The 13,776-nt window shown below is 51.8% G+C and overlaps 7 protein-coding genes across 7 annotated transcripts; 1 reads left to right on the forward strand and 6 right to left on the reverse strand.

Annotated features, from left to right (window-relative positions):
• Positions 1-37: 37 nt before the first annotated feature.
• Positions 38-2,036, reverse strand: N7489_003400 (EXO70 family protein; the record flags this gene model as incomplete). Its single annotated transcript, XM_056709155.1, has 3 exons — positions 38-1,416; positions 1,473-1,690; positions 1,753-2,036. The coding sequence occupies 3 exons, from the start codon at positions 2,034-2,036 to the stop codon at positions 38-40; spliced, it is 1,881 nt and encodes a 626-aa protein (XP_056573457.1).
• A 336-nt stretch (positions 2,037-2,372) lies between these two features.
• N7489_003401 (putative phospholipase A2 (PlaA)) lies at positions 2,373-4,754 on the forward strand (the record flags this gene model as incomplete). Its single annotated transcript, XM_056709156.1, has 1 exon — positions 2,373-4,754. The coding sequence occupies one exon, from the start codon at positions 2,373-2,375 to the stop codon at positions 4,752-4,754; it is 2,382 nt and encodes a 793-aa protein (XP_056573458.1).
• A 384-nt stretch (positions 4,755-5,138) lies between these two features.
• N7489_003402 (putative phosphatidylinositol-3,4,5-trisphosphate 3-phosphatase) lies at positions 5,139-6,920 on the reverse strand (the record flags this gene model as incomplete). Its single annotated transcript, XM_056709157.1, has 3 exons — positions 5,139-6,721; positions 6,779-6,863; positions 6,918-6,920. The coding sequence occupies 3 exons, from the start codon at positions 6,918-6,920 to the stop codon at positions 5,139-5,141; spliced, it is 1,671 nt and encodes a 556-aa protein (XP_056573459.1).
• Positions 6,921-7,331: 411 nt separating this feature from the next.
• Positions 7,332-7,766, reverse strand: N7489_003403 (uncharacterized protein; the record flags this gene model as incomplete). Its single annotated transcript, XM_056709158.1, has 1 exon — positions 7,332-7,766. One exon carries the CDS (start codon positions 7,764-7,766, stop codon positions 7,332-7,334), a length of 435 nt encoding a protein of 144 aa, XP_056573460.1.
• A 671-nt stretch (positions 7,767-8,437) lies between these two features.
• Positions 8,438-10,513, reverse strand: N7489_003404 (pentatricopeptide repeat protein; the record flags this gene model as incomplete). The annotated part of the gene is made up of 2 exons (XM_056709159.1): positions 8,438-9,826; positions 9,893-10,513. 2 exons carry the CDS (start codon positions 10,511-10,513, stop codon positions 8,438-8,440), a joined length of 2,010 nt encoding a protein of 669 aa, XP_056573461.1.
• A 333-nt stretch (positions 10,514-10,846) lies between these two features.
• N7489_003405 (U6 snRNA-associated Sm-like protein LSm4) lies at positions 10,847-11,339 on the reverse strand (the record flags this gene model as incomplete). The annotated part of the gene is made up of 3 exons (XM_056709160.1): positions 10,847-11,017; positions 11,083-11,274; positions 11,337-11,339. The coding sequence occupies 3 exons, from the start codon at positions 11,337-11,339 to the stop codon at positions 10,847-10,849; spliced, it is 366 nt and encodes a 121-aa protein (XP_056573462.1).
• Positions 11,340-11,826: 487 nt separating this feature from the next.
• hat1 (histone acetyltransferase catalytic subunit HAT1) lies at positions 11,827-13,503 on the reverse strand (the record flags this gene model as incomplete). Its single annotated transcript, XM_056709161.1, has 4 exons — positions 11,827-12,769; positions 12,824-13,088; positions 13,145-13,420; positions 13,485-13,503. 4 exons carry the CDS (start codon positions 13,501-13,503, stop codon positions 11,827-11,829), a joined length of 1,503 nt encoding a protein of 500 aa, XP_056573463.1.
• Positions 13,504-13,776: the final 273 nt, after the last annotated feature.

Genomic DNA, 13,776 nt, shown 5'->3' on the forward strand with positions numbered 1-13,776 from the left:
GATGGTCCTGTGTGATTCCAACCTTCGCCCAGGAAAATCAAGCCAACTGCGCCAGCTGTACCGATAGGCTTGCCTTATCGTACTTGATGTATTTGCCACGGCCTTTGTCGATCTCCACATATCGATCATAAAAGCGCGCATACAGGGGCTCGAGAACAGTCTGCAGCTCACGCGTCAACGCACTGCGCACCTCGCGCTCCATGTGGAGGGTTTTGTGTCGAGACACCATATCATCGAAGCTCGCGTTGAATGCTTTGAACTTGTCCTTAATCGCATCTTTATCCTTGGACGACAGGGACTTGACGATGGCACTTGAATCCACGTTGCCGCTAGAATTGCGTTGCGCCCCACGGGAGGTATACTGCACATCAAGAAGGTACTGGGATGTTTCCTTCCATGCATCAAGATAGGTAGACGTCGCGCGCTTGCGGAAAGTGTCGATCCGGGCGATACTGTCTGGGGTGCCCAAATAACGTGCCAGCTCTGGGCTCTGTCGGATCGACCGGTCGACCACGCAGAACACGTTGGACAAGAACACACCAAGCGCTGCCTTGGATCGATGGAAAGCCCGCCCTCGAGCTTCCAGGGAGGTCATTAAAGCCTCGATCATATCTAGAATGAAATGCGACAGGAGTGTGCCGCTGTCTGGCCCTACATCTAGAGGAGCCGAGCCGGCGGTGTTGGATTTGGCACGCCAGTTTCCATCTCCCAAAGATGTCAGGATAGAAGCCAAAGGACCGGAGTATCCTGTCAGTGTGGCCAACGAGCTCATCACTTCCTCCACGAGAGGCACTGATCCGCCGTCTGGTGGGAGTGGTGCGGCAGCAGCTTTGCGCTTCGTTTCCTCGATCAATTCGGAAAGAGAGGACTTTGCAGTCTCGCGCACAGGCCGAAGAGCCTCAATCAAGAGACTCTTCAGTTCCGCAGCCTTGGAGTCGATTCGATAAGACATGGCAGTCACAATCTCGATGATCTCAAAAGCCAAGAAGCAGTCCGTCATTAGATTGGCCTTTATATACTGATTGAGCTCACGTAGTGTTTTGGAGTATTCGCCCATAGCTGGGAAGAAGGTAGCCTGCAACGCCAGGCCTTGCTGATCTCCGGTGAACATCTGCACGATGATACTGTGCTCGGTAGTTATGAAGGCTTCCAGCGCATTGGAGTAGATACCAATACCATTGGTACCTTGCTTGTAAGGGCCATCGGTGGGTCGTCGTTTGACAGTATTCAGGGATGCAATGGCGAGATTCTGCAAGCTGGATGCGATGTATGGTCCTCGTACTTCCGCATACACCTTCAGTGCGGGGTTATCCCCCTTGCCGCGCTGAGAGCCATGAATGGATGCAGAGCCGACCGCCGAGCACAAGGGCGCCAAATGGGAGATAGTTTCTTCGGGTATGGATGGAAAGGGGAGATCTAGAACCGCCGCACATTAGTTTTCGATCTAGGTCGTTCGGCCGTCATACGCATACCTTTGGTCAGATAATGTAGGGGTTCAACCGGAGTGGCATGCTGGCTCAGCTCTCCTCGTAACAGTTCTTGAAGTTTTGCGCTTCCGGTGTTTAGAAGAGAATTGAAGTCGGCGATTGCATTCTGGTTTGATCGCAGATTTGTTGTGTTGAGGTCGACCAGCGCCTTTTCAACACGTTTCATTGCCGACAGGTACTGTGTGAGACCGGAGCTCTGTGGTCTGGAGAACGGTCAGCAAAAGACTCGGGGCCGTGTGTCCAAAGATAGTAGAAAAGCACATACCCTGCGCGAATGATGCCATCTTCTCGGTTCTTTGCATCGAGAGGTTGGCGCAGGCGATCGATGGCATCGTTGACCTTGTCGATATTGCTGTTGGTGATTTGAAGAGATTGGGTGTTGCTATAGATGGGACCAATGGCTTCTTTGACAACTTTCCCTCCTGTCTCCAGGCGTACCATGGAACCTTGTATTTTCTTGGTGAGTCGGTTGAGCTTCTCGAGGTTCGCATACAGGACTTCGACCTCCGCGCTTTCCTCGGCGTAGGCGGTATTCCTTGGTGCCACCATGGTTAATTGTGGAATACAGTTCAGGCAAAATCAATCTAGAGAGACCATATCACATGTCACCAGGACCCCTCGTGTCCTTCGCGGGCAAATGCAATGGAATGGATTGATTGTCCCCCATCCAGTGATAAGGAGCTCCGCCACGCTAGTCCAAAAGAAGCCAGCAGCCCAAATCCGGCCTTATCACGTGTCACCAAATCACGTGAATAGACGACGTCATGCACCGGGGGCTGCTAACGGGTGGCTTGCAAGAAAAGGCAGGCAGGGTTTGGGGAATCCTTCAATGGATCCCACTGGATGCCGCAGGCCTCTTACTTTGCCCTAAGCTCCCTGTCTACAATGGGCGCTGCAAGGGTGCCTCGTCTGTGGACGGTACCCCCCGCTGCCCTAGCTGCATACACTGCGGGGGAATGGTCTCAACCCAGACAATCAAGAGCTCCGTACAGTACGTCTCGGACACGGTACAAAGATTTGGAGTCTAGCAAGTCCAATGCGGGCTCAGATGGACTTGGTGAGGAGGGCAAGCACGATGGGTCTATCTGGAGCAACATTGGCCACAAGCTCGATGAGGTTAAGCAAACTGTTGGCTCCGGCGAGTGGGCAGATGTGGGTAGCATCAAAGGCTACATTATCCCGGACTGGACACGATTTCTACCAGCTACTGTCCAAAAGCTCCAGCGCGAGCTCTCCCTCTCGCCTGGGTCATTAGCAGACGATATCTGGAAGGAGGCACGGGACCCCGATATCAACCCTGAGATTCTGCGCGACGCGGAGGTACGCGTAAGTGGGGATCTATGCGATGAAGAGCAGGAATTTAGACAGCAAAGGCAACGTAAGGTTGTAAAAGCATTGTCGTCCTACCTCAACATACCCGAGGACGACATCCACCCCGACGATGTACCGGTCATTGCGATGTGTGGCTCGGGAGGTGGTCTGCGTGCTCTAGTTGCAGGCACCGGATCGTACTTGGCAGCACAGGAAGCAGGGCTGTGGGACTGTATTACCTACACAGCTGGTGTCAGTGGCAGCTGCTGGCTGCAGATGCTTTATCATTCGTCCATTGCACAGCGAGACTTCGACAAGCTTGTCGACCATTTGAAGAATCGTCTTGGTGTTCACATTGCATTCCCGCCGGCAGCTCTTAATCTCCTCACTACTGCTCCGACAAACAAGTACCTCCTCGGTGGGTTTGTGGAGAAGTTGAAAGGTGACCCTGGGGCGGACTTTGGGTTGGTAGATATTTACGGATTGCTGCTCGCAGCGAGACTCTTGGTCCCGCGAGGAGAATTGGGAGTCTCCGACGCGGATTTCAAGTTGTCGAACCAGCGAGCCAATTTGATAAATGGGGCTCATCCGCTCCCAATCTACACGGCGGTGCGGCATGAGATCCCTGTCGAGGCTGTTAAACACGAAGACGACCAGACCAAAAAGCATCCAACACCTGAACAGCTGGCGAAAGAGTCACGAAATGAAGCATGGTTCCAATGGTTTGAGTTCACTCCCTACGAATTCTTTTGTGAAGAACTCAATGCCGGCATTCCCACCTGGGCTTTGGGACGTCACTTCAGTGCAGGCCGCTCCGAGGTTTCCGCTGAGAACCTTCCCATTCCGGAGTTGAGAATTCCCGGGCTCATGGGTGTTTGGGGTAGCGCATTCTGCGCGACTTTGTCTCACTATTACAAGGAGATCCGGCCTCTTGTCAGAGGCCTGGCTGGATTTGGTGGAATCGATTCCCTCATCCAAGGCAAGAACCAAGACTTGATCAAGGTGCATCCCATCGACCCTGCGGGTATACCCAACTACGTCATGGGAATGAAAGATCAGCTGCCCGACTCCTGTCCAGAGTCAATTTTCCGAAACGAGCACCTGCGTCTCATGGATGCGGGAATGAGTAACAACCTGCCAATCTACCCGCTCCTTCGACCCGGGCGCGATGTTGATATAATTGTCGCGTTTGATGCGTCTGCAGATGTCAAACAGGAGAACTGGCTTTCTGTGGTAGATGGGTACGCCAGGCAACGTGGCGTCAAGGGTTGGCCCGTCGGCGCCGGATGGCCTAAAGATGCGAGCCTCAAGGATACCGAGAACGCCCTGCGCGAGCCAGAAAACATCAGTGAGGAGCAATTAACAGAGAAACTCGCCGACGCCAAGAATAACTCTGGAAACCAGCCCGCTGATCAGAAACCCAAGTCCGGCACGGACCTAGGCTATTGCAACGTTTGGGTCGGCACCACGGAAGAGCGAACGTCGAACGACGAGCCTCCGCCATCCAAACGTCTCTTTGATTCTCCCCACAGCGAAGACCATTCTGAATCCGAGTTCCACCTGATGCGACCAGATGCCGGCATCGCGGTTATCTACTTCCCTCTGATTCCCAATTCTTCCGCACCAGACATCCCTCCCAAACCTAGAGTTCGTCCGCGTGCAGCTGCTCAGTCCATGCGACAGGATAGCTCTCAAACCAAAGACCCGGAACTGCCCCTTGCCCCACACCCCAACTCGATCGACCCGGCAGTTGATGATTTCTTGTCTACTTGGAACTTCATATATACGCCAGAGCAGGTTGATTCCGTCGTTGGTCTTGCAAAGGCAAACTTCTCCGAGGGTGAAGAGCAGACTCGCCGTGTTGTACGTGCTGTCTATGAACGCAAGAAATCCGATCGTTTGCAGAAGGAGGCAGCAGAGCTTCGGAAGAAGATGGAAGGCTTTGTGCCTCTATGATTCTGCGCTCTTTTATCTCAGTCACCTACCACCAGAACAAACCTGACTCTGGTCGAAGGTTGAAGCTGCATCAGTGCCACGCCGTCGTGAATATAGACGTTGCTTCTTTGACATTTTACCTCGCATACCCCTGTCCCTTTCATTTTCATTTTCATTTTTGCTATTGGCTTGAGTAGAATAGAACTTGACATATCTAGATTTCACGCCATCACGTTACTACATATGTAGCGAGCTGTGATATCCCTTCATTCATGTAACGTACAGAGTAAACGACCTGTGCCAACCAACAATCCAGCATAGAATAACTAATCAATTCAATGGTATATTTACAAATACACTATGCTCTATGTATTAGTTATGAACTCGTACAAGCTCTAGCCAATACTATTTCCCACTCGACTCAGAGCCCTGATCTGTTTTACCTGCTCCCTCCCCATTCTTCGCATAATTCGTCTTCACCCCCTCAAGTCCTTCACTGTGCACCTTGTTGATTTTGACTTTTGAGCCCTCATCATCGGTAGTAGTGGTAGTCGTCGTCTCATCATCACTTCCAGCAAGACTAACATCCCGACTATCATCCGTCTGCTTCAACAGCCCAAGTTCCTTCTCCAGGGCATGTTCTTGCTCCTTATCCTTGTCCGAGCCACCTGCAGCAGTACCTGTTTGTGGCGAACTCTCAGAAGGGCGCTGGTTTTCCTTCTTATATTCCTGCGGCAGTCCACGCCAGTCAGCCGGCTCGCTTTCAGGGATGGGATCACCGGGTTTCGGCTCGCTGATGCGCCTCCCCGCTGCCGGCGCGGTATCATCGCTCTTCTTCCCTTTCCCTTTGCTCTTACCAGCTACACTGGCTTCCAGGATCTCCGCCGCAGGATACCGCCATACTACCTTCAGCTTGTCTAATGCCCGGATCCCCTTCTTTGCGCTCCCCTTGATCCCATCCATCGCGTCCCATTCTGTCTCAAAGACGCCCGAGTTGTGCTCGGCTCCGCCTTCGAAGTACGGGTTGAACCATACGTGCGCGATGGAGGTTACCATCGCGAAGCCTGTGTAGGATGCTTTGCTGCGCCGCTCGAAGTCGATGTTCACATCCGAGCTGGGAACAATGAGTGGCTTGTTGGGTCTGAAGATCATTGCTGAGACACTGCGGCCCGCCGGGGACGATGAGCTGGAGACATCAGATCCCGATACCGTCGGGGACCAGGTCGCAGACGAAGCGAGCGAGTTCTCGCTGTGTGGCTTCTTCATCTTGGGGTCGGAGTTGAGATTTGGCTTGGTAGCCTCTTGTTGCTCAAATGTCGGGCATCCGTCTTCAACGATGGTACGCTCATTTCGATGGAACATATGGAAACACTTAATCTTCTTCCCCTCATCCACATACCCCTCAACAGCAACCTTAACCCCATCCCTCAAACCCCAGATATGAACCTCCAGGATCTCCACCGGCCGCTCGACATACTGCTTCCCCATCTTGTTCGCCCATTTATCGATATACCCGACATATCGCAGCTGACTGGGGATGCTAACGCCGTTCCCGAAGCCGACCCGCATGCGCCGTTCCGTAAAGCGTTGCAGTGCGTCTTCCTTCTTCCACCCTTCCTGGCTGATCAGGTATGCACACGCGATCGTCCCGCTGCGCCCTTTGCCTGCTTTGCAGTGCACGACGGCGACCCGCTCGTTTTTGTCCGTGTCGGGTGAATCTTTTCCCTCGTCTAGTCGCTGTAGCCAGTTCCGCATGCTGCCCATTATGTTGGGAATATGCGCGAATGGCGGTGGATGGTGGTCTGGCCAGGGGAAGTGGTGGATGCGCCCGTAGACCTCTGAATCGGGGTATCCCGTGCCTTCGGCACGGAATTCCCAGATGCACCAGCTTGTGCCATGTTTCGTGTCGAGGAAGTTGACTAGCGCGTCTAGTGGGTTGCGGTAAGCGCGCTGTGGGTATGTTGCTGATGGACCGGATGTTGCGATGACTGTGGATTATGTTAATGGGGGCGCGTGTTTTGACGTGGAAGTGTTGAGTATGCTACCATTGTCTGTCACGTAGCAGAGATCTAACCCTGCTTCTGCGTGCTGTTGTCTTGGACCTGCGACTATCTGGCGGAGGATTGATGACTGGGATATGCCAAGGTCAGCAGTTAGAAAGTTGTAGGGATAGAGCTGGCGTACCATTGGCAGTGTATATAGATGTATATAAGTTCTGAATCCCACCAGAAATATGTGGAAAAGACAACATACAACTCCAAGCAAGCACGGGGACTTATTTTCGAGGCGGAGCGGATGATGTCACCGGGTCAATTAAGCCCTCTTGGCTATGTAGGTACGCTCTACTCCGTACTATATCCTATGATACACTACATTATTGAAGCAAGAAGTTCATTTCCTTTGTACATCGTACAGTCCCAGACTAAGTATGTTGTGCACAAAATATTTCCATCAGAAAAACAGAAATTCCCAATTGAGCCACATGTCGCATGCTCATTAAAAGAGACCAGACCCCTCGAGACCATCCATTACATTAAAAAAAGAAAAAAAGCCAAATCCCCCAATTCGAAAGAGTCGTAGGTCAAGACAGGTAGCAATTTAGGCAATGCCGTACTCCTGAGTAGGCTTCATAACAAACTTGATCGGGTTGTGGTCAGGGACGGTAACATTCTTCGCGCCATGCTGGTACCAAGTCGCGAGGGAACTATCACTGAGATAGGATTTCCAGGAGTGAGTGACATCAACATTCCACTCCGGGTTTACGGCAGGGGAAACAATGGTCGTGATATTCTTGTCGTCGCAGAGGACCTTCTTGCCTGTGATGCCGTTGCAGTGGGCGCGGAACTTGGGGGTCATTTCATTCTCACGACCGACAATGTCGTATTTGTAGACGCAGCCACCTTGGGAACAGCCCATGGTGAAGTTGGATACGCTCCAGATAATGTCGTCGGTGATTGTCTGGGACTGGAGGGCGGCGGGACGTGCGGCGGCTAGGCCTGCCAGTACGATTGGGAGGATGGTAGTGAGTTGCATTGTGGAATATGAACTTGGTTTCTTTTTGGTAGAGAAGGGTATGTTTTAATAAACGATTATGTGTTGGATAGAATAATAAGGAGGGGAGAGCGAATTATATAGTTGAAGAGGCGGCAGGCGTTTACCCCGACGGGAGCCCTTGGCACTCGGGAACCCACGCCGATCACTTTCAGGGGAATGTTGTGAATGACCTTTCAATATTCGATACAACAGAGCTCGTTGATTTCTCGAAGGTCTAAGAATCTTCGAATCAATCGTTGTTTGACGTTCATAAAATGTCTTACTGTCCGACAGTTACCCCATGATCGTCATCGAGGTCTTTCAGACTATTTATAGTACACAGATCCACAAACAGGGAACAGGGCCTATGGTTCAAGGCACCAGGGGTTCGTTTCGTAAAAAATGATTTGAAACAAAACTGGGTAATAAAAGTTTGCTATGATGCTGAGGCAAAGATGTGGGTGATACAAGTGTGAAGAGACTTATAGTACAGGATATATACATACATACTGACCAGGTCGAAGTTGTGTGACATGCTCAGAGAGGGAATTGGTGTTCCTGAGGAATTGGGTGGCTTGCATTAGCTGCATATTTCAGGGCCGTCAAGGAAATGATTCTTCTGATTGAAATATGCCCTCAAAGGACATCGAAAGAATTCCAGTTTCATAGTTTCACTCGGACTTGGTAGAGCCATTGCCGGTGCCACCGGCTTCCCATTCATCCCAACCCTCCTCTCTCATATTTCGTTCAATGGCAAGGCGGCGTCGTTTCTTTTTCCGACGCTCTTTGTTGTATTCACGTCGCTGTTCATCTGACATGTTCAGGCGACGAACCGCCGGGGGTACAGGGTGGCGACCAGCTTTTTCGTTCGCTTCCTTTTCCTTCTGTTTCTGCTGCAGCTCCTCATCCAGCTTTCTCACATCGTCTCGAATGAAAGGGTGATACTGCAGTCGCATCGCAAACTCGTCCACAGACCCGGCGCAGATCTCACGAATCTCCACCTGCGTTTCAGGGCTGAGTCTGGCGTCCCGCTTCATCAGGTCCTGGAAGTACATGAAACCGGACCGGAAGTTTCCCGCATCCAAGCACATCAGGATAATAGACTCGAAGGTAACACCGTTCGGTACCACCCCAAGTGATGCCATCTCTTTCACCAGGAACATGCCCGATTCGCGGTTGCGGGCCGTTCGGCACATCCGAATTAGAGCATTGTACACTCGCACGTCAGCGCCTTCGGGACATAATGTATAGAGCTCCTTGTAGAACCCAACACCGTCATCCACCACGGATGGATCGTCGCGGGCGTCGTGTTCACAGAGATCTGCAATAACACGGACGGAGTCGATGGGAATAGCTCGTTTCGCGTTCTTCAATCGCTTGAGAATCTGCCACGCCTCCCGACGATCGACTTTACTCTGTACCATGTGCGCAAGGATACGCTCCGTCGAGCTATCCGCCAGAGGAATCTGAGCTTCGTGCATCGTGCAAAGCGCTTCAAATGCAGCAGGTAGATCACCCGCCGCCACGTGCGTCTCGACAAGTCTTTCATACTGTGTGCGCTCGAGCGGGATCCCGCTCTCACGGAGGTAACGGAACACAGAGCTCGCCATATCTGTGTCACCAGCATTTGCAGCCATTTTCAAAACGTCATCGCAGACTTCAACGAGCGGATGCATGTAGCCCAGTTCAACCATCCGTCGCCACGCGTAGTGGGCCATGGGATAGTGGCCTTGCTTCCCTGCCTCGGTCAACACGTGCATCCAAAGACGATGGGTCATGTTATGGCCCTGGTCGACGCGCGCACGCATCACGTTGTACACCTCGTCCAACTCTCTATGGTCGCAGAGTGTGTAAACAATTATACTGTGTAGCCAGTTTTCCACAGATATATCCTTGCGCTCCATCAATGCAACATGCTCGAGCGCGAGCTCAATCTGGTTCTCGCGGAGAAGGCCAGCCACCACAAAATGCCACCCAGCTGGGCTCAGCGTGAGCCACCGGTCTCGGAGCTTGTTGAGGATTTCCTGTCGTAGGAGGTAGTCAGGATGTACAGCGAGGACCTGTATGAGGAATTGCATCGTTAGCTTCGCTTTGCACATATAGCTCGGTTCAACCAGATAACCTACCTGCAATGCACCGTGGAGAGTACCAGAGTCCGCAGTGATGCCATTATTCTCCATTTCCTCCAACAGACCGCGTACAAGCTGCGGCGAGCCCCTTTCATTATCGGTATTTGCGAGGATCAATGCCTTGTAGTGGCGAGCATTCGGCTGGACATGACGGTCGCGAATGAGCAGCCGCAGGATCTGAGTTATGTGTCGAATGTTCGGCTTGTTGTCCATTGCATATTGCAATCGGGATTCTAGCCCTTCATTCGTTTTTCCTAGGAGGTCATCTTGCACCTTATGCGTTCGTGTGTATAGCGGGCCTTTTCGTCGTGTGGGTGGCCTGTATGTTGGATCTGGAGACAGGTGAGCATCGCGATATTCATTCTCGCGTGGCTCCCGTGCTTCGCTCCGATCATTATGGTATGTCGCATTATATGGGACTTTGTAACTGTCGCCGCCTGAGGTATTGTAGCATCGGCGCGAACCCGAGCTCGGGCTGGAAATCGAAGGTAGCGGATATAGTCTCGGGTTTCGTCCCGTGGGTTTGGGGATTGGTGTGGATCGACTGAGGCTCAGCGTTGTAAATGACGGACACAGAGAGTACCATAGCCCATCGAGGACCAATGCCCGCCGCGACATATCCGCTTGTGGCTAACTGATCGGAAGCTTAGTCTCCGCGGATTTGATCTGGAGTTTGATATCACGTGACAGCCCCGAATATTCACTTCTTGAATTGTATGGGATTTACAGAGAAATATGTAAGCCTGGTTTGGGTTTTCGCAATGTAACATTTAGAGGTAGTTGTAAATCGACCAAGTGACCCAGATGCCGTGAAAATACAGAGCCAGATACGCCACGGCCATGCTCGATCAAACCGTTCCACCGGACCTTCCGAGCGACCTTACCACCGTCTCCTCCGGGGTATCTCGTTTGCCGTCTTCTTAAAATCATTGATGCAGAACAAGCTTATGTCTAATTGGGGCCGCCTCGTCCCCGACCACGTCCACCGCGGCCGCCACCACCACCCCGACCACGACCGCGGCCACGATCACCGTCTCGCCCACCGCGACGGCCTTGTGGTTGGTTCTGTTGTTGCTCTTTGACAATTTCGACGATCTCTTCGGGAACTCGTAGGTATTTGATCTGGTGGGTTGTTAGCACATAGCCCAAAGCGGGGCTCTGAGGCGAGCGCTCGTCAGAGGACTTACGTTGTTGCCCCGGATGTAGACTTCGGGTAATCTGAAGAAGCGGTCGCCCTCGGGACTCGTCTGCACTACCTCGCGCAGAATGAGGTTCATAAAGTTATCACACGTAACCAGGTGGCCATTCAGAGTTTCGCCGTTCTTCAGTTCCACCAGCATGGGGTGGCCCTGTGCGGCCGTAAGGAGACCAAGAGGCAGCTGACCAGAAATTGATTTAGTATAGCTATCCGAAGGACCTTTTGGGTAAAGCTGGAGCTTACCATTTTGAAATGCGATCGACGAGGTGGGTGAAGGTGGGAGACAGTTGGCGCACGGAGTTGAAGGAGCGTGGGTTGCTGCGTAGGTCCAAAATCTGTGACTTTCGAATTAAATAGAGGAATTAAACCCTGTGAAGGGGCCTGTGGATTTATCTGCTGATGTTGAGGGTAGCAATGGATTCAAGCTCCAAGAGATGCGATGAGGAAGCCGGAAAAAGGGAAGTGCCGAGCCCAAATGTGGCTTAAGTACCATCCGCAAAGGAACTCTCATGCTTCTTGTGATGTCCTTGAATTTATGCCTACTACGTATCAAATTTTCATGGACGCACCAGTATGCGAGCTTTTGTTAACATAAAGTAGTGGGTATTGACTAGGATTGACTTTCTGAAGTTGCTCACCATTGGAGAACGGTGTATGAGACTTCGGAATGCTTCGAAAACAACATCCTCGTGGCATTAAATAGTACATAAGAGAGCTTGTCCCGGCAGGGCTTTTAAACCTTTGGTCGCTTAGCTAGCTCTGTTCCATCCTCCTCTTCATCATCCATAACCGTGAGCTTGCGCTTGGCACGCCGGTCTCGGCTACCAGTAGGAGCCTTGCTCGCCTGCTCGTTGGCCTCTGCCTCTTCATCCGATTCATCTTCTGGCAAGCGGCCCGCGAGCGCATCCAACGTAATCTCGTAACCTTCCTCCACATTTTGGACCGTAGCATCAAGTTTCTCCACCCGATCGAGAAGCTCCAGTTCGTTCAAAAGTTCTTTGTGTTTTTTATAGAGACGCTGCTTGGTTAGCATACGCCACCAGTAGTAGCGTCGGTCATTCTCATTTTCGGCCTTGAACTTCTTGATCAACAGTCGAGCGAGGTTTGTGCCGCCGGCCAGGCGGTGGCTTTGAGGGATCTGGCCGAGGAGGTACATCTCCAGAACGTGTGCGAACTGCGTAGGTTCGATCTTGAACGATTTGCGGATGTCGTGGAGCAGTTTGGTGGGGATGAGGGCGGAAGTGGGCACATTGCGAGGACGCTTCTTTTGAGAATACGCCCCGAGGGGATCGGGGTTGAGATTCACATTGTGCTTCAGGAACTCCGGCCGCAGCAGACAATAATCAGCTGTGTCCCGCAACGCGTCGAACTGTTCATTGGGGTCTTCGATGGTTAATTCTAGAATGGTTGGGTCTGCGATGCAGGCCGCGTGGATTGTCGTATATAGATGAGTGCCGTGGCCGGCGCGGTGGTGTGAAGGGAGAATGAGAAACTGGGCAATACGGTTCCGTGCAGGAAGCTCCGAAATGTTGACTTCTGGTGGCGGGAACGCGTCGTTTTTGACTGTGGGGGTCTGTGACTGATCCCGCTGATAATACCAATAACGGTACGTTGTAGCATATCCGACGATTGAATATGATGATGCTGTCGGTGTCGGAGGAGTCACCTTCTCATACCTGTAGAATGTATTAGCCTCACGTCACGGACGCCAGCACATCAAGAGAACATACACGAAGTATACCCTCCACCGGTCGAGTGTCCACTCTGGGTCATTCGTTTCTAGGGGTGTTCCAGCTTCAATGAAGAGGGAGACGAGAACCTGCATACGATCCAGAATCTTCCGCACTTCCGGGTTCGCAAGCGATCCAGCCCATATCTCATATTTTCTATCGTCGACCTCGTAGCCAATGACAAACTCGCCCGGGGGCTTGAAATCTTTCGCGTCAGGGTCGTTCTGAACAGCTTGTTCATAGTCTTGGAGATTGGCGAAAGCCTCTGCGTAAAATCGTGTTTAGCTCATATCGCACACGTTTCGAAAAGCTTAAACTCACCTTTTTGGACAAAGGGTTTCAAAGTGTCGAGAAGATCGACAGCAGCTGTGTCACCAACGGACTTGAACTTCTCGTCGTAGGAAATGTGTACATGAGGGCGCAAATCGTGGGCCGCAAAACGCAAACGGATAATTAAGCCTTTGTAGCCAAAAATTTGCTCGTCGTCACCAAAGATAGGATAGGTGAATTCCGGGTGGAACGTCGAAAGTGTTTTCGGCTTCTTCTCGCCAGGTTGAATGACGGTAACATGGACCGCATCGTTGGCGTCGCAAGACCCTAAAGTGGATATCAATCAGCTCATACGTTGGCAGCGTCAGATATTGGGAGACTATGGACTTACATCCATCTTCGCTGGCCATTTTGACGGGATATGTGGTTTTTTTGAATGTCAAATAAGACAATGGAAGAGATGAGGTCCAAAGAGAGACGCGAATACGCGCGCCCCGGCCCAGGCGCGCATCAGTATTACCTAATCTGGATCTATGGCCCGAGTACCTACAACATACCTAGGTAAGGATTCGATACTTCGACAAAAGGTTCCAAAGAAACGGATTATACGGCCTGCATATTTTTTAGATTCGGGCCTATTTACATACGACCAAGGCGCCCCGTATGTTGCACAGTCTAAAGAT

This window comes from Penicillium chrysogenum, assembly GCF_028827035.1.
Source record: "Penicillium chrysogenum strain IBT 35668 chromosome Unknown utg000001l_segment0_segment0, whole genome shotgun sequence".
NCBI classification, from domain to species: Eukaryota; Fungi; Ascomycota; class Eurotiomycetes; order Eurotiales; family Aspergillaceae; genus Penicillium; species Penicillium chrysogenum.